Source organism: Balaenoptera musculus, chromosome 1, assembly GCF_009873245.2.
Source record: "Balaenoptera musculus isolate JJ_BM4_2016_0621 chromosome 1, mBalMus1.pri.v3, whole genome shotgun sequence".
Taxonomy (NCBI): Eukaryota; Metazoa; Chordata; class Mammalia; order Artiodactyla; family Balaenopteridae; genus Balaenoptera; species Balaenoptera musculus.
This window is the reverse complement of record NC_045785.1, coordinates 74,043,536-74,068,985: the sequence shown is the minus strand read 5'-3', so window position 1 is coordinate 74,068,985 and position 25,450 is coordinate 74,043,536. Positions and strand designations below refer to the sequence as shown.

Genomic DNA, 25,450 nt, shown 5'->3' with positions numbered 1-25,450 from the left:
TTTCCCAGGTGTTTTTTCATTTAATCTCTAATTGATACCATGACTAGAAAGCCATATTTAACATTGCAGGGACATACCTAGATAAAGAAGGAGGTAAAGACTCTCACTGAGCATATTAAATGTACCTACGCTTAAAGAAGGGGCTAGGTTTGGAATATCACTAGGTATACTATAAACTTAGAATGTAATAATTTATAATTGAAGATGAAGAAAAACTGGTTAAGAATAAGTGTATTGGGCTTCCCTGGTGGCGCAGTGGTTGAGAATCTGCCTGCCAATGCAGGAGACACGGGTTTGAGCCCTGGTCTGGGAAGATCCCACATGCCGCGGAGCAAATGGGCCCGTGAGCCACAGTTACTGAGCCTGCGCGTCTGGAGCCTGTGCTCTGCAACAAGAGAGGCCGCGATAGTGAGAGGCCCGCGCACCGCGATGAAGAGTGGCCCCCGCTTGCCACAACTAGAGAAAGCCCTCGCACAGAAACGAAGATCCAACACAGCCATAAATAAATAAATAAAGCACACCTAGTATAGTGTAATTAAAAAAAAAAAAAAAAAAAAAGAATAAGTGTATTTTGCAGCTATAATGAATGTTGTCATTATTTTGGGGGGGAATTCATTTAATTCATAAATGTTTAGTATATTTGCTTTTCCATCACAATTTATTTGCTGTATGCAATATGGTAAAAAAATTCAACTGACTTTTTTTCAATCGATTCTTAGAGTGTAGTTCCAGCTTTATTTATATGTTTATAAGTTTAATTTTGATTTTTTAAATTACCTACCACTTTTTAAGAACTGAATTATCAGTAAATTGGTGGGTGTAACCATATAAAAATTTTTAAATCTTTGAAATACAAATGTCTCCCAACATTAAAGTTGTTTTGCTTTGGTTTGATACTGTTTTCCTGGCTAAGATACTTCTGAACTATAATAATAATACGAAAGTTTTATGAAACAATAACTTCTCTTCTTTTCTCCTTTAGCCTTAACTTTATCTGAAACTATTATAAAAGGTGGTAGACTTTATTTAAGTGCTGTAAGTATTTTGACTTTATTTGATTTTTAAATTTTATTTTTATTTTTTTGCAGGCTCTAGAGCACAGGCTCAGTAGTTGTGGCACATGGGCTTAGTTGCTCCACGGCATGTGGGATCTTCCCAGAACAGGGCTTGAACCCGTGTGCCCTGCATTGGCAGGTGGATTCTTAACCACTGCGCCACCAGAGAAGCCCTGATTTTATTTTTATTTTCGAACAGTACTTAAATTGTCTTTTTTTCCTCCCAACTGGTGAAACTATTTTTTAAAATCCCCGTAGTGAATTGTAGCTTTCCTTTTATACTGCCTATATTCGTAAGGCTAGATTTGCCCAGAATTTGCCCAGACCTGACTGTTAAAATGTACTATAACAACCTCTTTGTCTTTCCCATTCCAGTTGAAATCACCTTCTTCCTGATTCTTGTTAAGAAGCTTTTTCAAAGTGTTTTCTAAACAACTGGGATCTGTTCCAGGTTCTTCCTTTGACAAAGTTACACTAAGTGGTCTGTGTATTATTCCATCAGCCTCAGCAACACCATTATTAGTCTGTTGCACATCTAAAGAAACTGCTGATGATGCTGAATAAATATTTCCTAAATGATCCATTATAGGAAGCAAATATAATTCTGGTTGAAGAGCCTAAAACATACAGGAAATTAAAAAAAATTAGTTTATACTTTAAAAAATAAGTTAAAAAATTAGTATAAGTTTAAAATGTCACGTTACATACATATGGAGGAGCAAATGATTTGAGTTTCAGTTCTGATTCTTGCTTTGCCTTCACCTGGAAATAAATGAGGAAATAATTAAAGCTTCTGTAACATTTTTCAATTACTTTTACCCTCACTTTCTTGCAGACGGCATATTTCTGTGACATAAAAATCAAATCAAAAAGCTAGTAATTAAGGCTATATTCTAGAAAATGTAGAATATAATCCTATTTCTATTCACTGTACTAAACATAATAGAAATTCTATGTCATTTAATAATAATAATTATGGCTATCACTTGCATGGACTTACTAAGTGCCAGGCACTATTCTAAATGCTTTACATATAAAGCTCAGTTAATCCTCACAATTCCATGTGATAGGCACACATATTGTCTGTAGTTCACAGACAAGAATGAGGCAAGGAGAGGTTAAGCATCTTGCCCAAGATTTTATAAATAGGAAGTTTTCAAGTTGGGATTCAAAACCAGGTAGTCTGGTTCTAGAATCCAACTTTGTAAACTTTATTTCCTAAATATTCAGCCCATAGAGTTAATTTGTTATTCATTCATTCTTTCAACAAATATTGAGGTATATACTATGTGTCAGGTAGTGTTCTACATGGTGGGGATACAACTGTAAACAGTGCAAAGTCCCTGCTCTCATGTAGCTTATATTCTACTTGGGAGAGTAGATGTTAAATAAATGTGATTTAAGATAGTGATATGTGATTTATGAAAATAAAACAGTGATGTAATAGAGAGGAATTCAGAGAAAGAATATCTAAAACTAGGTGGTCAGAGAAGGCCATTTTTGAAAGATAATAATTGAGCTGAGAACTGAATTATGAAAACAAGAAGCAAGCTATTTGAAAATTGGGGGAAGTGATTTCCAGGTAAGTACAAAGATGATAAAATAGAAATGAGTTCGCTGTATGTGAGGACCAAAGGAAGATTTTTGTGGCTAAAGTGTAGAACCAAGGAGAAAATAGTAGTAGATGAAATCTGAGAGGCAGCCTGTTCCTGAGACTCTCCTTACCTCTTGCCTAACCACTGCAAAAGTCTCCTGGTTACAATTCCTGTCTCTAGTTTCTTAAGGCTCTCATCATGTCATCTTTTGCTCAAAAACTCCAAAGCTTCAGAAAAAAAAAATCCAAATTCATTAATCTGGCATTCAAGACCTTCAATAAACAACTTTTACAACTTGTTGTCTACTATTCCCTTTCACACAGTCAATGCCCTAGTAAAAACCGAACCACTCACTTTTCCCTAGAGTTGCCTCCTTTGCCACTTCTGTGCTCATTGTATTTTCTCTGCTCAGAAAGCTTCTCCCACCCAACATCTTTGCAAGATCAAATATTTATCTGTCAAAATCTAAACTGATGATCACTTTTTCCTTAAAGTTCTCCATCTCCCCTCTTGTCCTGCTGGAAGCAGTCTCTTTTTCTTCTAAATATACAGAATATGCTATTTTAATTATTTATGTATTTTATCTTCCCCACTACACTGAATATTCTTTAAGAGCAGGATCCATAGTCAATTCTTTTTTCTCATTTTATATACAGAAGAACATCAATAAATATTTGTTGAAAATATTATAATAAAATATTGATATTAGAAGCATTTTAGAAGTTGTCTTAAATTGCCATTAGGTCCCTTCCAATCTAGAATTCTGTGATTGGTATTTTGTAATTTTACATATCATGAAAAAGAACAAAAAGTTATGAGGGTTGTTCCTTTCCTTCCCTGATTAAGGAAAACTAACTTAATGATCAGCAAATTAATATTCTGCTATACTAAACAGAACTCTAATGACAAAAACTTTAAATCTACCTACTGAGCCCAAGAATTCCACATAGCAAATTCCTTTATAGTTCTACTTTGGGGGGAAATGTTTTTTTTTTTCCCATTATCATTCATTATTTAATTTTTTCAATAAACATTTAAATGCCTCTAAGTGCTAAACACCTTGTTAGGCACTGGTTGTAAATACAGTAGTGAATAAAATAAAGTCTCTGCTCACAGGGAGCTACAGTCTAATGGCAGTTATGTTAAACAAATAATCGCATAAGCAAATACATAATAATGATATGTTAACTAGCATAGAATAGGAATATACTGCATTTTAAAGGGTTTAAGTATGGAAAAATCTTGATTAAAGAAATAAACCTTATATAAATACAAGAAACCAGAAGCTTTGAGATCTCATGGTTTGCTGGTTGAGAATTTCAGCTTGGAAAACTCTCTATTTAGAAAATTCTGCCACTCAAGCTACAAATAGGAGTATTCAACAGAGAATATAGCTGGTTCCCGTCCCCTCAAATGCAGTTATGTTGGAGTCACATCATTTCATATCAAATAAGGCTAGTTGTGACCTCAATGAGAATCCATTTTTTTCCACAACCTAAGTACTTGTTTAAAAAGCTTTTAAACGCTGTTATTTAAATTTAAAAATACATGATCACATTTAAAATTAGTCTTTCTTTTCTTCCCAAGGAAATCACACAAAAAAATACTCCCATATTTTAGTGCCCCATAATATGCCAGAAAGGACCATCTTTTCTTGATGACGTGTGTGCTTAATATTTCCATTTCATTATGATTGAGATCACATATTGCACAGTATGTTAAAGAGTTGAGTTGATAAGCATTTAAGAAACAAAATTTAAGGTATGCTTTTCTTTAATCAAAAGGAAAAAAATTAAGAAAACTTACTACAGCTAGATTATTTCCAATGCATTTCAGAAATAAAAATTTTTCTGCAACAGGATCTTCACCAAGGAACTCACCGAGTCGCTCCCTCAGGGTTTATAAAGTAAGGTGAGGAGATACTCTGAAATATCATGACATTTCCTTATAATGTAAAATGAAATAGGTTTCAGCTGTACTAAAGATTTAATAACTTTAGTCACCTATTGTGAACCCAAAGACTAATTTTATGTATCATATATAGCTTAATATATTGTGTTTCTACATTGCCTGGTACTTTGTAGCCCTGAAGGCTGTAAATATTTTTTAAAATAAATGACTAAAAGTCATTTAATCAATAAAATCATTAAGTTTTAAAATTATGCAAATGAACACTGTTTATAAAAGTCCTTTTTGTACTAAAAAGGAAAATGCTTGTCTACTTTTCTCATCTACCTTCAAATTTTTTGTTAAAATAAAACTTTGCAATGAAATTTATATAATTTTATACATATATTAAAGAAGGATTTAGCCACAGATATTTTGGAAGTTTGACAGGATTAGCTAGTGCTTAAAATTTTCTTTGATGATCAAATGTTGTCAGATTCCACATCTTTGCTCACTGGGGATACGTCATTCCTCAACAACTAAAATTTAAAGCCATCACTTATGTTCTTGTTCTGCGTTCTTATTTTTCTAGGATCTTATGGGAATATTACATAATTAATTCATTCAATTAACAAATACATATTGAGCCCCTCTTTGTGTCAGACATTATTCTAAGGGCTGGGGATAAGGCAATCAACAAAACAAATATCTTTGCCCTTACAGACCATACAATCTAATGGTGGGAGTGAAAAATTAACAAAATAAGAGAAAAAATTTAATTCATAAGACACTGCTAAGTACTATAGAGAAACATAAAGCAGGGAAGGGAGAGTAACTGCAATTTAAAATACACCGATCAGAGAAGATATAAACAAAAAAGTAATATTGGAGCAAAGACATGAAGGAGATGAGATAGCATATGTAAAGGCAAAAAAAGCATTTTAGACAAAATAAACAGCAAGTACAAGGGTTCTGAGGTAGGACCATGTCTAATGTGTTCCAGAACAGAAAGGAGGTTAGTGTGCTTGAAGAAAATGATAGGGAAAATTAGGAAGATTGAGGTGTCTTCAAGAAAAATAACAGGCAGTTAGTGTCATGTGTGTTTCTGTGAATGTGAAAAAAAAAAGTGTATATATATACACGTGTGTGTGTGTGTGTGTGTGTGTATTCTGTTTCTATTTTTAAATAGTTCAGTGAAAAAGTCATTGTAGATATACTGGTTTAATCACTATTCACAGCTCTTCAACAGGTTTCTAATTTCAGATAATTTCTCTCTTAATTCTCCTTGGGTATAGCCATAGTAATACACAGGTTATACTCTGTTTCCTAGGTGGCAGTACTATGGCTAAGTGACATCTGTTCCTATAGTACTTTTTAACTGTTATATAGCACTACTTATTGATAGTATTCATTAAGTCAGGGACTGGATCCATCACATGAATAAGATATTTTTCACTTAGAATTTTTGAATTTCCAGAAAGCATTTTTCTCTGCAGAAAAAAGAAAATTGCTTTTTCAGGCACATTGTAACATGACTACAAAATACTTGCCTTATAAATCCAGCTAATATTAATTTGTTAACAACTTGTATTGAAATGGTATTAAACTGATAGTTCCAAGATCCTTCAGGGACATAAAAAACATGAAGTTCCACCAACTGAATAAATTGAGAATAAAATCAGTTAAAATATTTTTAAAGTGAAAAAAATCAACTGATGTCCTCTAGAATTTTAAGTTTAATAAACATAATTGAAATAAACATGGAATATTCCTATTCCTGACCAGTGATGGGGAAAGGAATGGTTGTTTTCACATAGGGCATGTCTGTAAGCTTAGCTTGTCTGTGCTTATATGTACTACCCTTTTTCCTATTAGTGTTTTATGACCTCAGTTAGAATTCATCTATTGAGAAGAATATTTAGATTACTACAACAGAACAATTACAGCAAATAAAGTCTTATCTTTTAGTCTAATTAAAGTTTGCTATTCATGTATATTAAAAGTCAAAGCATTGAAATGATTATACTCTATGATATTAAGTATCTGAGAAAAATTTTAAAAATTTTAAGTAAATATGACCTTATTAGTAATTTTTATAGGAAATGACAATGGCTCTTGAACTGAGTATTTTGCTCAAGTTGTTTTTATAGACCAAGCAGATTACTTGTGTAGTTCTGATGTCAGAATATTAACCAACAGTTTAAGATGTTTGAATAGATGGAATAGTGAAGTTTCCTATATGTTGTATTTTGAATATCAGGGCATTTAAAAGATTATTCTCTAACTATGCCCTCCTATTAACAGCTAAAGCTATACTATATATTAATACTATAATATTAAATATTAAAGCTATACTATAAATACTATTACTATATATACTATATATACTATATATATATATATATATATATATACTATAAATACTATTAAATATTTGTAAAACCTTCAGAAATCTGAAGTAAATATGGCCTTGCCCATTATATAAATGCATTAATATTTTACAGGAGAAAAAATATTTCTTGAACTAAACATTTTACTCTTTTATAGATGAAGTAATTACTTCTATATATTTTATAACAATTCATGAATTATAATTCAAAGTGTATAGACTTTCATTCTATAATGGAAAGAGGAAGCAATACAAAGAAAATATAGTTGACAAAACATTTCCTGGCCTTTGACACATTTTGTGAAGTAAATTAATTTATTGGGAATTTGGATTTATTCATTCATTCAACAAATATGCCTACTATGTGCCAGCACTGTTCTAGGTACTATGAATATGTAGTGAATAAAACAAAGATCCTTGCCTGCACGCAGCTGATATTCTAATGAGGTATCAGGACAAGAAGAAGGGTGAGGGAAGTGAAGCACTCACCTCAGGTACAAAATTTAAAGGGGTACCAAAACCTCAGTAATCAAGATAAATAATATTTAAAAAAATCTATTCAGGGACTTCCCTGGTGGCTCAGCAGCTGGGAATCCGCCTGCTAACATGGGAAGAATCCCCCTCGAACACGGGTTTGAGCCCTGGCCCGGGAAGATCCCACATGCCATGGAGCAGATGGGCCCATGTGCCATGACTACTGAGCCTGTGCTCTGGAGCCCGCGAGCCACAACTACTGAGCCCGTGTGCTGCGACTGCTGAAGCGCGCATGCCTAGAGCCTGTGCTCCACAGTGGGAGGGGCCAGCGCAATGAGAAGCCCGCACACCACAAAGGAGAGTAGCAGAGTAGCTCCCGCTCACCGCAACTAGGGAGGGCCCATGCGCAGCGAGGAATACCCAACACAGCCAAAAATAAAATAAATAAATAAATAAATAAATAAATAAATAAATCTATTCAATGCAAAAAATTCATGATGAATAAAATATCATAAATTTAAAGACAGAATGGTACTATTAGAGCCTGAGTAGAAAGGAAAAATATGAACTGCTATATACATGTCTTTTTAAAAAATACATTTCTTAATGGTTAACTTTTTCCAGAACAACATAGTTGAAAAAATATTGAAAATTTTGAAAGCCTGTATTAAAACTCACAACATCATTTTAAGGTTAAACATTCTATTTATATCAAAACCCAACTTTATCCTGGCTTTAATGGAAGCAAATTCATCAATAATATTCTTACTAAAAGTATTATTTTAAAAATACATTAAATGGGACAGGGAACTATCAATATTATACAATAACCTATAAGAGAAAATAATCTGAAAAAGAATATATATATATATATTCATATATATATATATATCTGAGTCGCTGTGCTGTATACCTGAAACTTACATGATATTGTAAATTAACTATACTTTGATTAAAAAAATTTTTTTAAATAAGTAAAAATAAAAATAACTATTTTACAATAAATAAATAAATAATAAAAATACATTAAAAGGTATACAGACGGGCACATATTTTGCCTTTTGCCTCAGGCTCCAAAATGGCTAGGCATAGCACTATTAGATCCTGTTTCTATTTAAAATGTTGATATCTTGTTTGTCACAGGTTTTTGCATTAATTTTTCATTTTAATAATCTTTTATTAAAATATTTATCTTAATTACTTAATTTTTTGGTGCCTGCTTAAGTTTTGCACCAAAGGCAAGTGACTCATTTTCCTCAGACTAGTCTCCGTCCTGTGAGGGACACAGACAATAAACATTAAATATAAAACACTGGTAAGTGATATAGCAAATCAGAAAGTGGGCAGTACTGGGAAAAGAGAATAAGTAGAGCAGGGCAAGGAAACTGGGAAGATAAAAGAGGGAGTAGTTTTCAGTTTTAAATAGAATAGTCCGGATACAAATCTAAGAAAATTAACAATTCCTTAATGTCAACTAATATCTAGTCCATATACAAATTTCGCCAATTGTCCAACTGTCCTCAGAATGTTTTTTCAATCTAGAATTCAATCAAGGATAACATATTGCATTTGGTTGTTACGTCTTTTATTTTTTTTAATTGAAGTATAGTTGATTTACAATTTGTGCTAGTTTCAGGTATACAGCAAAGTGATTCAGTTATTTTCTTTCAGATTATATTCCATTAGAGGTTATTATAAGACACTGAATATAATTCCCTGTGCTATACAGTAAATCCTTGTTGCTTATTTATCTTATGTATACTAGTATGTATCTATTAATCCCGTACTCCTAATTTGTCCTTCCTCTCTCCCTCTCCCCTTTGTCACAACTTTTAAAAAGCTTAATTTGGAAGAGTTTTCCAGACCTGCTTTTTTTTCTCTTCATGGCACTTTTTAAAGAGACTGGACCAATTGTTTAACAGGCTGTTCTGCATTCTGAATTTACCTTATTAACTCCTAAGGTGTCATTTAACTTATTTCTCCAATCCTTCTCTCTCCTGTAAAGAGTTGACTTTATAGTCCTCAATTGACACGTGTTAATCAACTGGGGTAAGAATACTTCATAATACCCTGTATTACATATTACTTCACATTTGGGCATACATAGTGCTCTACTTCCAAATATTTGTATATTTAATAATTATTAAAGGGATAATAGAACAGACTATAAGGGACAAGAAAATGGAACCTGTTATAAAGTTATTTGAATAATTAAAGTGTGAGGTGATAGTGGCTCAGACTAACATGCTAACAATATAGGTGATGGGAAGTGGTCAGATTTTGTATATAATTTGAAGCTAGAGTCCAAGAAGTGAAGTTTGAGTAAGGTGTGAAGTATGACTCCAAGGTGTTTGGCCTCAGATATCGAAAGGATGGATTTGCCATCAACTGAGATGGGTAAGGTCATGGTTAGTACGGGTTTGGGCTGGGGGGAGAACTGTAGTTCAGTTTCAGACATACTGAGTTTCAGCTGTCTATTGATTATCCAAGCGGAGATTTCAAGTAGGCAGCTGAAAATATCAATCTGGAGTTTGGGAAAGAGGGCTGGGATGGGGATATAAATGTGAGAATACTTAGCATAAAGTTGGTATTTAAAGCTACTAGACTGGATGAGATCACAATGAGTGCAAACAGAGAAGAGAACAAAGAGCTGACCCCTGAAATTCCCCAATATCAAGAGATCAGGAAGAAGAAAACGACACAGAAAAGAAGACTGAGAATGAATAACAAGGAATGTAGAAGGAAAACCAAGATAATGTGTATGCTAAAAGCCAAGTGAAGGAATTATGTCAAGGAAGACAGAGTGATCAACAGTGTCAACTATTGTGCACACACAGATCAAGCATATGTGGAATAAGAATTAAGCAATAGATTTAGTAATGTAAAGGTGAATTTAACGGAGCAGTTTTGGTGGAATAGTGGAGTGAAAGCTTGACTGGAGTTGATTTAAAGTGAAAATGAGAAGAAGGTATTGGGGGTTTGAGAAGGTATGAAATAGTTATCTAGAATAGTGGAAGAGTGAATGAGTGAGTGGGAGATAGTCTTACTGCCTACTAGCAAAAAGTTCCACTTGAGATTCATGGTCATTAATTTAAAATGAGAATAGTCCTATGCTGGTATATTTTTCTCCAGCCATGTTCCACTGTAGGTATATGTGAAGAATAAGTGAAGAAGATTAAGCAGGGTTTTTGTTTTGTCAAGGAGTACAATGAAATGAGAGGGCAAGGAGTCAGAAGTATGTGCAAGAGAGTGATCAAGAATGCTCCGTGAGTTTGCAGGGCAGAAATAGAGACACAGATGTAGAGAACAAACGTATGGACACCAAGTGGGGAAAGTGGCAGGGGGGTGGGGGTGGTGGTGTGATGAATTGGGCGATTGGGATTGACATGTATACACTAATATGTATAAAATGGATAACTAATAAGAACCTGCTGTATAAAAAAATAAATAAAACTCAAAAATTCCAAAAAGAAAACAAAAACAGTGCTCCGTGATATTTAAGCCAGCCATGGAAGGCATCCCGAGAAGAGGAATAAACAAACAAACAAAAAAAGGTGATAGGATCAATGCATTGGAGGTCCCAGTATAATTGGGGTCCTTAGAGATACGAGAACTGTAATCAAGTACTGGGATACACAAAGTTGGGTTCACAGTGGAGCTGGTATCTAATACTTTATATAATCCATATTTTTGCTTTATCAAAACTTTTCAAATCCAATGATAAGCAGGTTTTTCTCATATTTTAGTGTAAAAAGATTTTCTTACCTCTGATGAGGAAGGTCGACTTGGACTGAGGGACATATTCACCAACGTCTGAATGGGGTAATTTTGTAGGGTTTTTTTAATCTTTCTTCATTGAAGTAGTATTTAATAAAGGTTATAACAGATTTTTGGCTTGTTTAAGATAGCATTCCACTCATTTCTGGTCTTTGATTCATTCAAAAAATAAACAGAAAAACACAAAAGGCTTTAGACTCAAAATGAAAACTTGATAAGTATACAATCTTATCATCATAATTCAAAAAGATATACTACTAGTAAGTAGGGCTGGTAACTGCAATGAAATGAACATATATCCCATACAACTAAGTAAAGTGGTAAATTATAATAGACTTGTGACTAGAACATTTTTTACTATTCTAAACAATTCATTTTCTCTTGGTCAAAAATTAAGGTTAAATATATATAGTATTTTACACAAAGTAGAAATATACTTTTGGAAGTAGAAAGACTAAACTTATACAAATGGCTGTAGAATGATGAAAATTGTTTTATCCTTTGCATTTCTTCCTGGCCTTGGATACTTCAATAATAATAAATGTGAACAATTGTTCCAGATGAAAATATCAGTCTTTAAGTATATCAGGTTTGTGTACCTATGTTTGTGTATTATTTCTTGTGTTTTTCCTCAGAAAATGTATGACAGTTTACAAGAATACACAATAAAATTCAAAGTATATAAATATATAATAAAAGTTAAAAAATAAGGTAGCAGAATTACTACTCTAAAAAAGAATTATCAAAGTGGGACAATCCTTAGGGATATACTATAATACCAATAGTAGAGAAGTTTTTTCAAGATTCCAAAGCTTTGTTTTATATTAAGATAGTGATTTAAATCTGACAAAACTTAAAATTCAAGCTGAGGGTGCCTGCAGGATAGGAATGGAACGGAGAAAAAAAAGAAAATTGTCTGGCTACCTTTAAAAATGAGATCACATGAGGCTGTAGGCAAGCCTCCTCAGATCAAAGGCCTGACTGAGGGCTATAATTAAAAAATTTCTTAAACCCAGGGAGGATCCCCAAAAGTGTTGTAAATAGCATAACAAAATGGGAAGCCACTGGTCTAAGCTAACCGTACCTGCTAGAAATTTTGGGGGAGGCGTTCTCCCCTAAGCTAAATGAGGAAAGTAAAACATTCCAACATAGGTTAAAAGGTATATCGGTCCTTCAGTATCATTGAGGTAGCCACCCAATTATTTAAAAAAAGAAAAAAAAACCCCAAACTGCCCTTGTTTTACAAATCTGGTCTCTACAGGATCAGAGGTTTGGCTCCAAAAATAATCCAAAGCCCACCAATCCTTTTATCACTTCCAAAAGCTTCCCTATTTATCTTAAGAGACTTGTAAGTGTTAAAGGAGAAACAGAGTCATACTAGGAGGAACTTGCCTGTGCCTTTGAGATGCAAATATCCTACCTGGTTTTCTCCAGGAACCCTTATCTCTGCCATCTTTTTAAAATGCAGATTTTGAAAAAGGGGGTAAATTGGAACTTGTCAAGGACAAATAAAAATCTTAAGCATCTTTTCCATAAATATTATTAACAAGGGTTTAGCCATCTAGACAAGTGAGCTTGATTTGTTACATCGGCCAGAAACCCAATTTTAATCCAACCTCTTTTGCAGACTGATGGGTTTTACATTGCTGTACCTGGCTCATGGCTGAAATTCTGGAATGGGAACAATGAGGCCTCTGTGTTTGTTTGTGTGTTTGTATGTATCTATGTGTGTCGTAGATGTATGGTATTGCCGAAAAGTAATTAGTAAAAGAGCTCTATTTCACTGACTTAAAGGAAATTAGCGCTTATATACTCAGAAATAGAAAATAATCTGGCCAGAATGAATTTCACCTGGTGGCGCAGTGGTTATGAATCCATCTGCCAATGCAGGGGACACGAGTTTGAGCCCTGGTCTGGGAAGATACCACATGCAGAGGAGCAACTAAGCCTGTGCGCCGCAACTACTGAGCCTGCGCTCTAGAGCCCACGAGCCACAACTACTGAGCCCACGTGCCGCAAGTACTGAAGCCTGCGTGCCTAGAGCCCATGCTCTGCAACAAGAAAAGCCACCGCGATGAGAAGCCCGTGCATTGCAACAAAGATTAGCCCCAGTAGTATTGGAAAATATTCAGTACTAAACTGATATCTGGTATTGAAGGTGGCTTAAGCTTGTTGGCTTGATTAATATAGACATGTCTTTAGAATCATCAATGTTAAGTATAATATTGTACAATATTTCTGTTGTACTTAGGTTTACTAGACTTTATTATATCTATTGCAAATTTGTCAGTAAGAAAAGTAACCCAATGTGGAAAAATTTTTAAGCAAAGTTAGATATGTGTCTTCAGTAAAAGAAGGTGTGAGGATGAAAAAATACTGAAGAGTTATGCATGATCAGGATTTTCTAAGATTGGATTGAATTTAGGTGGGTAAATGGATTTTGTTGGGAGTAAGCTAAGGTAAGACTTGGATTTGGTTTCTCTTTCTGTTAAAAAAACAAGGTTTTCTTTTCCTTTTTTTTAAAAAAATTATTTATTTATTTATTTATTTGGGGTTGCATTGGGTCTTCATTGCTGCACGTGGGCTTTCTCTAGTTGCATTGAGCCGGGGCTACTTTTTGTTGTGGTGCACGGGCTTCTCTTGCTGCGGAGCATGGACTCTAGGCACACGGGCTCAGTAGTTGTGGCCTAGATGCTCCGCGGCATGTGGGATCTTCCCAGACCAGGGAATTGGACCCATGTCCCCTGCGTTGGCAGGCGGATTCTCAACAACTGAGCCACCAGGGAAGTCCCGAGAACAAGGTTTTCTTGGAATACTGTTTTTTCTTATAAATTTATTTATTTTATGTATTTAGTTTTGGCTGCATTGGGTCTTCCTTGCTGCACGCGGGCTTTCTCTAGTTGCAGCGAGTGGGGGCTAGTCTTTGTTGCGGTGCACGGGCTTCTCATTGTGGTGGCTTCTCTTATTGCGGAGCACGGGCTCTGGGCGCATGGGCTTTAGTAGTTGCGGTGTGTGGACTCAGTAGTTGTGGCTCGCGGGCTCTAGAGCGCAGGCTCAGTAGTAGTTGTGGTGCATGAGCTTAGTTGCTCCACGGCATGTGGGATCTTCCTGGACCAGGGCTCAAACTCGTGTCCCCTGCATTGGCAAACAGATTCTTAACCACTGTGCCACCAGGGAAGTCCCTGGAATGCCGTTTCTGATAACATATTGTGTGAGTTTCTTTGCTTTTAAGTGATCTGTGTTTGCTTTTGAGATCTCTTGTAACTTTGGTTAACAAATAAGTATTGTCTCACAGTGACCAATGACCTTATTTGATTAAGTGTTGAAACTTTTTGAGAAACTTCCCAAATATCAAATTTTTTTTTTTTTAAACTTTGGGTTTTATTTATTTATTTATTTTATTTATGGCTGTGTTGGGTCTTCGTTTCTGTGTGAGGGCTTTCTCTAGTTGCGGCAAGTGGGGGCCACTCTTCATCACGGTGCACGGGCCTCTCATTATCGCGGCCTCTCTTGTTGCAGAGCACAGGCTCCAGACGCGCAGGCTCAGTAGTTGTGGCTCACGGGCCTAGTTGCTCCGCGGCATGTGGGATCTTCCCAGACCAGGGCTCGAACCTGTGTCCCCTGCATTGGCAGGCAGATTCTCAACCACTGCGCTACCAGGGAAGCCCCCAAATATCAAATTTTAATCAAAGTTCTTTTGACTTTCAGCTAACTTTGGGATGCTTTGGAGGGCCCCTGAGGCATCTCAGAGAGAAATATTAAACCAGTATTATTTGGTATGTTAAATTACATAGAGAGCATTTTCACACGAGCGATTAACCTACTTAAGATATACTGTATAGATGAATGTTATTAACATAGACATTCTAAAAATTATATAGTTTCTGGAATTTGGATATGTCCTGGTATTATGCTATAGTTCTAGTTGTCATCTTAAAATGTTGTCTGTCACTTCTTTATGGATTACACTGTAATAAGATGTTTAACCATGCCTTTTAAGTCTTGTCATTTATAGATAGTTATCATTGTACTCTGATGCTGTTACAAAAGTACTTCCTCTTCAAGAAGACTGGGTCATTTGTAGAGACGTGGATGAATCTAGAGACTGTCATACAGAGTGAAGTAAGTCAGAAGGAGAAAAACAAATACCGTATATTAACACGTATATGTGGAACCTAGAAAAATGGTACAGATGAACCGGTTTGCAGGGCAGAAATTGAGACACAGAAGTAGAGGACAAACGTATGGACACCAAGGGGGAAAAGCGGCGGGGGGTGGTAGTGGTGGTGTGATGAATTGGGAGATTGGGGTTGACATGTATACACTGATGTGTATAAAATGGATGACTAATAAGAACCTGCTGTATAAAAAAATAAATAAAATAAAATTCAAAAATTCAAAAAAAAAAGAAGATTCATAGGAAGGCTACAGAAGCAGTTACAACAGTCCCACATAAGATGACTATGCAAGGATTCCAGCCCATACCAACTCAAAACAAGAAGCTGTCCTGCCCCTGGGATCTCTAGATCAGGCATCCAGAGATTTTCACTCCCTGACAGGCAGGGTTGACGCCCCTACTCAGCCCTGAAGCAGCTACAGAAGACAGACCATCACCCCTCTGCTTCCCATAAGATTATGGGAGTAAAATCTCTGAGCGGGGAATGAGACAGGAAGGGGGCAGGGCACAACCTTTAAAAGAATGACATAGCTGGAGGACACGACATAAACTCATTAGAACCAAATAGGTCCAAGATGGTGGATGAGTTGACTTCCACTGTAACAGATCAGCAAGCTCAATGACACACCCACAGGTGCCATGACAGTTCCTAGGCTGACCATAAAGGTCAGAAAGTGGGCCATGGCCCAATTCCTGGAAATCCTCACCCCTCCCCCCAAACAGCTAGAATACTCCTCCCACTCATTAGCCTACGAAATTACCCACCCCTATAAAAACTGACAACCCCCTTACCCTGGTGCCTTTCACCTTCTGAGATGGCCCACACTGTCTACGGAGTGTGTATCTCCCTGAATAAACCTTCTTTCTCTTAAAAAAAAAAAAGAAAAAGATTCCAAAGCATTGCTTTATGTTAAGATGGTGATTTAAATCTGACAGAACTTAAAATTCCTGTGATCTAGTACTGATTACATCTCTATGAAATCCTATCAGACTCCACTAATTGTTCTAATGGTATCAAAATTAAAAGATTATATTCTGGGACACACAATCTTTCAAATCAAATTATTTCCACATATTACTTCCTATATAAATTTTTTACAACAATTAAAACAAAATGTGATTTGTCATTTTAACCATCTCAAACGCTATTTTAAATACATTAGTGCTTTAAGGAAACATTAATATATTTCTATTTCTGTATCTATCCAAAGGCTCTTTCTGACATTGTACTACTATTAGTCTCAATTATGAACCTAACAAAGCACAACTCAACTTCTTTATTAGATAAGAATTAATGGTAATAATCTATATTAAACACAGCATACTGGCATTCATTAACTAGTATGCCAATTGGGAGACTACAACTTTCAATTTTTCTGGATGCATTAAAAACTTGATATTCTAACTCAGAACAAATTTTTAATTAAGCAAACTCAAGATAGAGCAATCAAGACCTGCTTTACTATTATCTTAAGTTAAACTGCCCCCCTATACTATTCCTTCTAAAGGAACAGCAAACAAGCCGTGTTTTGAGCTACAATTCCCTTTGTCATTACTGACTGGATCAGTACTAAAGACCAAATCCTGGCTGGCCAGAGACAAAGTGGCCTGGCATGAAAAGACGAGCCCCTAGGAATTAGAATTGGGAGAAGATCTCAAGATTCAAGTATGTAGTTCGTAGATACTGAAGCAAAATGAATGTATAAAGGGAAGTCATGAAGCAGTATCATATCCATGAAGCAAGCCCATGTTATGAGAAAGCTGTAATTATTTGTAAACCACAATAGAAAAAGAGATCAAGACTAGAGAGAATGACTGATTGAACCAGTAGTGAGATGCCAGCTGAGGAGATACATAGGTGATTCATGTTTATAGCTAAGCACTAGAGAGAAGAGTCAAAATTTTCTTGCTGTTGAGGTCCCTAACCTTACACCTACTCCTATTGGGGTCCGACGATGGGGAAGCGGGCTGCGGATGGGCCGCCCGTTGGACAAACTCGGGTCACTTAGGGATGCGTCTCTAAGGGGACAGGGTGCCAGTGACTCACGCCCGTATTTCTAGCTCCTACGCCTCGGTAAGGCTCTCCCCTTCCCTGCCCTCAACCTCTGCCGCCAACTCCGTCAGGAAAACAGGAACCGCCTCGTCGTCCCGCCACCAGGCCTTTTACAAAGTCCCTCAATATCTGACTTCTCTCACCGGTCCCCTCGGGTCTTGGAGGATAACGACAAGCTCTTTCCTTACCTCTCTCAAATCGGCCTTTCCGGAGAGGGAGAGCGGAGAGGATGGGTGTCTGGTCGCGTTAGCATCCCGCCGCTGCCGCGCCCACCGTCCGCTCCGCCCCTTCTCGCTCCCAGCTCTCCCCTCACCCCCCTGAGGCTCGGGCTCCCGCATGGGTGAGGAGCTAAAACAGAAGGCGGAGGAGGGCGCGCATGCGCGCCGCGGGTGGAGCCACGGGGCAAAGAACCGGAAACTTAGAGACAAAGTTCCGAGCCCCGCCTCCCGCTCCGCCGCCCCGCCGCCCCGCAGTCCCGCCGTCTGGCCCTGCGGACCCACCACCGATCCATCGACGGATTGCCGATCTGCCCAGCTCTCGCGTGCGCCATGTCTGGTTCCTCCAGCGTCGCCGCTATGAAGAAAGTGGTTCAACAGCTCCGGCTGGAGGCCGGGCTCAACCGCGTGAAGGTGAGCGGGGGCGGGCGGCGGAGGGGGAGGGGGCGGGGGGGGATCCGGCAGGCGAGCTGGCGCGGCGAGCGAGGCTTGCGTTCGGCTCTCGCCACCCCTAGGGAGGACGCGCTCTCGGCGGCGGCGGCGGCGAGCTCGGCGGCCAGCTTTAGAAAAGTAGCGGCGCAGGTCGGCGCTGTGGTTTGGGGGGCCGGTTAGTGCGCCCTTCCGCCCCAAGACTTTCCAAGGCGGGCTGGCCCTGGTTTGAACAGCGGCTTTCCGCATTCCGGTCCTCCTCCCCGTCTCCCTCCCTCCGTAGTGACTCCGCGGCTGTGCTCGCCAACAGCTGCTCCTCCGCGCGCAGTCCGCACCCTTCCCGGCCCTCTCGACCAGCTCCTCTGTTTTTTGTCACCCGACGGGGTTTTATCCGACTTTTGATTCAGAAGTATTTTTTCTTTGCATTTCAGAACTTTCCCAAATCCACTCTCTTTAGTAGTAGAGTCTTACTTCCAGCTCCTCTCATTCACCGAACACACACTTGAAAACGAATTCTTGCGTAACTTTAATTGTAGGTTAAAGAAGCCTGTTTTGGAAAAGTTCGCAATGTCTAAGGTTACCACTGGTGCCCTGTACAACTTCGTACAAAGCGTGCATTTCGTATCTGTTTGGCACCGTTTGCTGTGTTGTGACTTTGGGTATATCTACTGGTCCGCGCGTACCCGAAAAAGTAATTAGGGTGGACCAGTGTTATTTATTTTGGCATCTAGTTAGCATTGATCTTGTCCTGGGGTATTTACTTTGGGGAAAAAGCCTTTTGTGTGTGGTGATATGACAACCTGACGTTCTAGTGCTATTTCGAGTTTCCTGATTTCTTAAATCCTGCGTGGACTGGCTTCTTTCTGGTGCAGGTCAGTTTACGTGTGACACTTGTAATTAAAAAAGAAACAGAGAAGAGTATAAAGCATGCACTCTGTTGAAAGAAAAAGCCAGTTTCCAAGATGATTTGATTCTGTACTCATTAGGCTAGTTTTTACTTCCCCCTGAAATGTTTTGTGGAGTAAGATGGTCTCCTATTTACCCATTTCCTTAAGTAGAAATGTCAGGGACCTAGTTTACTCAGTTGTGGTCATCTCGGGAGGGAAGGGAAATTCCCATCAGTCTTGGGGTGGGATTCTCCTCTCTTTCTGTCCTTTTAAGTGTTGTAAACTCCATTGCAGTCTCGAATCCATTTCTCTAATCTCCAGATTCTTACCTCATCCCAGTGATTTATGGTTAGTCTTGACTGGGTTAAACTTTGAAATCACTATCTTATCATTCAGGCGTGTCTTTATCATAGATTGGGGGGAGGGGAAGAATGCTGGTTAAAAACAGAAAAGTGTTAAGTAGGGGTATTTAGCCCTAATCTGCAAAGAAAATGAGTTGAAGTCCTCAGGCTCAAGTACTCTGAGGGCTTTACCATAAAAACTCTAGCCCCTCCAGTAACTCCCCAGCATGATGCCTTCCTCCTATTCTTAGGAGGGTTTTGGTCGGAATCATTAAAGGCACCACAAGTGATTTGGTTTTAGAAATCTCAATTTGTCTGATGCCAGGGCTGTGTGTAGCAAGGAGTGGAGGCATCACACCTTGGGACTTTAAATGAGCTTTTCATTAGACATGTTGCAAAATGTGGTTAGTTCGATTTCATTTTGTGCTTCTGTTTTACCCATGACTCTATGCTAGATGGTTTTGTAGTGATATTTTACTTTCGAATTACCACAGCTTTACTTTTAAAACCTTTATGTGAGTAGTTGATAGAAATTATCACAAATGCTTGACAGACTCTCCCACTGTTGGGTAACCATACACTTACCCCAGGGCACTTTTGAGAGTGAAAGAGGGCGCTGATTATTATGCCAGGATTATAGGGTTTCAGCCTCCTGGATGGTGATTATTACAGTGCCATAGGGGCTAGAAGCTTGTTAGAGTTTTAAGCCTTTGTGTCCATTTTCCCCACTGATTGGAATTCTCACTGATCATTTTCTCACTGATGGTCACTTGGCTGGATCTCTTGTTACTGAGATCTCAATTTAAATGTCACCTCCTCAAAGACACTTTCTCTTAGGTCCTGATCTAAAAAACCACTCTTTCTTCTGCAGAGCACCTTGTCTCTTTTCATCTGAACTGTTAGCTCCATAACAGCAGGGATTTGGCTGTTCTTACATATTCTCAGTGCCTAAAATTATATTTGGCACATAGAGGTGACGAGAAGTTTGTGAAAGGGAGTTAAGCTGGAGCCTACCTACACTTTAGGCAGATAATTAACACATTCTTTACTGCTGGTTAATGTGAATGAATGAAACCATGTTATAAGACAGTGAAAAATTATACCACCATTCCCCCACTGTAGCTACACCTTTTAGGGGAGCAGGGTACCCATTTGTTATAGTACTTGGTACCAGGTATTTATAAACTGTTTACTCACACAGTTGCTAAATAAATTTATGGAACTCATTACCCTGGATTGGTATATAAGCCAAACATATAAATAGATTCCAAGAAGAGTTTAGATTCATCTCATGAAGATGGATCCTTTTATCAGGTTAATGTCTGGGGTACACCTGTCATGTGCAGAAATTCTTTGCAGAGAGCATTTGTGATGCCCTAAGCTCCCTTTCAAAGGCTAAATATTACCCAGCCAGACTGGACACCTGTTCTCACCCTCCTTACGGGAAGTTAAAACAATAAATGATTATCTTCTCCATCTTCTTAAACCTCAATTCAAGAGTTAGGATATTGTATGTATTTGAGGCATCCTTTAGTCATTCATGTTATATATCTGAACTATTCAGTTTATTGTTTTGGTGTCCTGTATCACACCTTACCAGAATATATACAAATATTAGATGTTTAAGTGATAAATGATATAAAGTTATTTTAACTATGAAGCCACAGAAGTTCCTTAAGTCCTGTTTAAATGGCTTTGCATACATATATGAAAATTATTAAATCACATTTAAGGCATACAGTTTCTTAAAGGCAGGCTGCTTGGTAAAGTTGTTAAAATAAACTGAAGTTTGCTAATCAGCCTTTCAGTCACATGACACTGAGCAGAAACTGTCACTGTCCAGTTTTGTAACATTAGACAGCTGATGGAACATACACCAAAACAATAAACTGAATGGTTCAGATTTTGAATATGATGTTCACTCGGAGTAGCATTTTCCCATTTCCCATACTGCTTTCAAGACAGAGTGATAGTTTACTAGCATTTTAACACTTTTTAACTATAATATCCTGTGTACTGCTTTTAATAAAAGACAAGATGTTGAGTACCCTCAAGGTTACACTAGAACAACCTATTTATTAATAAACTAGCAGGATGTGCTATGCTTTACAAACAAACAGAATTGTACTGTTCGTACTTATTTACATGCAGTGTTTTAAGTATAAAAGCTCAGTATATGACTGTTGAGCTTCAATTAGTATATATCTTTTTTGAGTTAAGAGAAGTGTTTATTGGCAGGTATTTTTGAAGATTTGAGAAAAACTTCATTAAAACATTGTCACCACCTCCCACCCACATCCCCCACCCTTTGTTATATACAGGTTTCCCAGGCAGCTGCAGATTTGAAACAATTCTGTCTGCAGAATGCTCAACATGACCCCCTGCTGACTGGAGTATCTTCAAGTACAAATCCCTTCAGACCTCAGAAAGTCTGTTCCTTTTTGTAGTAAAATGAATCTTTGCAAGGTAAGTTTCCTTAAATTAAAACAACAAAGCCCCACATAGTAGGGATAACTCGTCAAGTCTCTTTCTTTGCAGCACTTATAAGTTGAGCAAAATCATCCCATACACTTTTGTTTGGCACTCTTTGTTTTGTAAGGATTGATGAAATTTGCTGATTTAGTAGTCATAGAAAGACTAGTTGTTTCTATTTTACCATAGAGGGTTAAGTAGAGGATTTAATAACCATAAAGAGGATATAGGAGTTACTAGAAAATTTCACTGCTGTGACAAGTCATGTTACCTTTTATAGCTTTGGTCTAATGGTGTATTCTGGTGTCCCCAAATACTAGTTTAGTTTTATTTTTGTGTATCTAGCAAATATTTAGACACTGGACTGCCCTGGCCAGTCCAGTGGTTAAGACTCTGTGCTTCCAACGCAGGGGGCACGGGTTTGATCCCTGGTCTGGAAACTAAGATCCCACATGCTGTGCGGCCAAAAAACAAACAAAAGAGGCTAAATCAGTAAATAACAGCACATTATTAAAAAAAAAAAATTTAGACATTAAAAAAAAATCTGCAGTGTTCACGGTGGTGGCTTTTGAAATACTATCAACTGATTTGGATTAATGATGATCTAATAGAACAGCATAGAAAATAATTGGGAGTTGTGAATGCAAGAGAAACTGAAGAGATAGCCGAATAAGCTAACATGGTGTTGGCATTTGGACTGGGGAACAACAGGTTTTAATTTTATTGTTGTTAGGTAAAGATAAAATGAGAGAAATGAAGTGTATATGTTCATGGTGGCAAACAGTGGATTGGTTTTCAGAGGATTAAGAAACTAAATTTTGGGCTGGTTTAAAGCATACTTTTATATGTTAACCTGTAACTTACAGAACACATGTCAGTGTATGCAAAAACATATGTTAATCCAAAAGAGATGTGAGAAGAAAACATGATGTGCATAATTGAAAATGTAATCCAAGGGTACTACCTTCACAAATCCATAGGACTTTTGTCAGAGCATTTATTCATATTGACCTACGAGAAGCAAACTTAAATAGTGCTTCAAAAAAAAAAGACTGTGTATGGCACACACCATCTACAGACATTCTGACTCCTCAAAGTGCAGGAAGCTGCTTCCTAAAATACCATGTTACATAGTTGTGCCCTCCCTAATTAAACTTTGTAGACTTGGGAGTGTCCAGGAAGTTTGTGTAAGTACAACATGTTTCCAGTAAATACAATGATTGGTTGAATTGGTTAAGATTTTCGAAACACAGGAAAAAAAAAAAAAAACCCCGCCTTTGAGATTAAGGGAAGTAATTCTTTTTACCAGTCTAGCACCTTCATATTTAACAGGTTAAAAGTCGTTTGCTCCTGGCAGTATTAATTCTTCATGGCAGTTTTGGGAAATTTCATATTTTTACGGTTCCTCTTGTATTCTCTTCACAAAGTGTTTATTTTCATTTAAAATACTGTTAAGCCTGGCTTCTTAATTGGCTGTTAATAGTTTCACTTCATAGGAGTCTGCAGACAAGTGTTTAATGAGTTGCTCAAGGTTAAAATATGGTTGGGATAAGAATCCAGATTTCAAAGTAAAATAATGGCTGTTAATTCTGGCAGTATAATAAACCCTTAGCTTTGTGGATATTATGATTTGAAACACTTTTGGCTAGGAAAAGAATATTTGGATGTAAAAGCATTTCTTCTCAAACTTGAAAGTAGGTCTGGGATGTTATGCTGATGTTGGTTGTCCTAGGCACACTGAGTGGCATGGATGCAAAGAGTCTGTATTTAAGTCTTTATACTCATAGCTTTTAAAAAAATATATATTTATATAATTTTTTTAAAAGCATAGATAATTTAGCAAGAGATAGTACAAGGTATTAAAATAGAAGTTACCATGATCCACATACCTAGAAATAACCACTGTTAACAGATACTTCCTTTTAAGAGAAAAAACAATCATTGAAAAATAGTGATCATAGTATGCACAGTTTTTTTCTACACTTGAATTTTCTTATTTCATTTAATAGTCTTTGTAAGTTCCCTGGTGGTCTAGAGGTTAGGATTTGGTGCTCTCATTTAATAGTCCTTGTAAATGAGATTTTCTGTGGTTGTACTATAACTTAAATTATACTTCATCAAATATTGAGGTTTCCAAATTTGAGGATACACTGAGGCAAAGATCTTGGTACCCATACATATACTTTACCCATTTCTTTAAGATAAATTCCCGTAAGTAACAATAAGGAATGACATTTAAAATGTAATAACCTTGAAAACTGCCAAATTAAACTTTGCTATTCCACCTGGAGCTTAAGAATACTTTTTTGCTGAGCCCTTGCCAAACAGATCTCAGATTCTTTGCTACTTTCTTCTGCCTATCTCATTTTTGTAATTTGCACTGATTAACTGAGGCTAAACATTGTTTTTTCACCACTGATTTTGTTTATGCTTCTTGAACATTTTTGTAATGAAGTAACAGAAATTTTTAAATAAGTATAAAAAACCAGGTGTCCACTGTCCTGAATTAAATGGTTTACCTTTTTTTTTTTTTTGGTTGCACTGTGTGGCTTGTGGGATCTTAGTTCCCAGATCAGGAATTGAACCCTGGCCCTTGGCAGTGAACGTGCCAAGTCCTAACCACTGGACTGCCAGGGAATTCCCAACTTTCAAGAAATAAAAAGATACTTTTCCTACCTTTCCATATAGATAGATGACTTATCCTGAAGTTGTTATGCCCCTGTTTTTACTTTTTATATATATTTATTGTTTTATAGTTTTAAAACATAGCTATTATTTTTAAGGAACTATTACTGCATTACTTTTTAGATTTGTGTTAATCCATAGATTGTTTAGTCATTTTAATTGCTGTATAGTATTCTGCCATGTGTATGAACCTTAGTTTATTTATCCATTGCCTTATTGAGTTGCATTTAGGCTACTTCCAGTTCTCTGCTGTTAAACCATTACTATAGTCAATATCCATGTACACATTTCTCTTTGTATATAGGTTTATGTGGGTAAATAGAAGGGATTGCATCTTGCTCTCCTCGATACTATTGCTCATTTCCTAGAGGTGTTCAGATTTTCCTCAACTTCAGAGAGTCTTATATTAACCTTTTTTAAAATTAGGATCCAGAGTGTATTTTGGCAATGATATTGGCAAGTCAAACTTTAAGTCTGTTTATTTCTAAACCCTAAGTTATATATACTTCAGAGTGGTTATAAATCATAAGTTATATATACTTGAGAGTGGTTAAGAGAAAGTTACATTTTACACCACAGGCATTTTCTATCCTGTTTCTCATTTTTTTCCCTAGAAACCCTGTGATGTCTGTTTTTTTTTTTTCTTTTTTAAAAACAGGCTTAGTTTAACTGAAAGCATTTTATAAGCTGACATTCAGATGAATGCCTTAAATGTAATGTAAGATGTACTGCTATTCAGAAAAAAAGCTATTGTTCTTATGATACTTTACCCTAATTCACTTTTTTTTTTTCATTTCAGGTTTTTAAACCACTTTTCATAAACCGGTGAATATTCAAAGGAAAGCTAAATCTGAAGCCTGTACAAAAGCCTGTCTCTATAACACGTGCCATACTATATAAACTTCTACTTTTGTCAGTCTACCTCTCTGAATATTCATGAATTTCTGTTTCACAAGGGTAATTATTTTATATACACTGGTGGCAGCATATAATAAAATACTTAGTATAAAAGTT

General features: G+C 36.8%; 2 protein-coding genes across 2 annotated transcripts in view; one reads left to right on the top strand and one right to left on the bottom strand.

Moving 5' to 3' along the window:
- Positions 1 to 17,737, bottom strand: part of SPATA1 (spermatogenesis associated 1) — a 52,438-nt gene extending 34,701 nt beyond the window's left edge. The window contains 6 exon segments of the mRNA XM_036854247.1: positions 1,441 to 1,672; positions 1,764 to 1,817; positions 4,457 to 4,574; positions 6,088 to 6,194; positions 11,166 to 11,327; positions 17,596 to 17,737. Coding sequence (XP_036710142.1) covers positions 1,441 to 1,672; positions 1,764 to 1,817; positions 4,457 to 4,574; positions 6,088 to 6,194; positions 11,166 to 11,201 — 547 coding nt within the window. The 5' untranslated portion in view covers positions 11,202 to 11,327; positions 17,596 to 17,737.
- An 83-nt stretch (positions 17,738 to 17,820) lies between these two features.
- On the top strand, positions 17,821 to 25,450 carry GNG5 (G protein subunit gamma 5). Its single transcript, XM_036854287.1, has 3 exons — positions 17,821 to 18,036; positions 21,601 to 21,745; positions 25,236 to 25,450. The coding sequence occupies exons 1-2, from the start codon at positions 17,956 to 17,958 to the stop codon at positions 21,724 to 21,726; spliced, it is 207 nt and encodes a 68-aa protein (XP_036710182.1). The 5' UTR covers positions 17,821 to 17,955; the 3' UTR covers positions 21,727 to 21,745; positions 25,236 to 25,450.

Excerpts from the sequence above, each read along its gene's own strand:
- GNG5 (XM_036854287.1), top strand. The coding sequence starts at position 17,956 with ATGTCTGGTTCCTCCAGCGTCGCCGCTATGAAGAAAGTGGTTCAACAG. Across the intron at positions 18,037-21,600 it reads CCGGGCTCAACCGCGTGAAG|GTTTCCCAGGCAGCTGCAGA; the intron begins GTGAGCGGGGGC and ends TGTTATATACAG.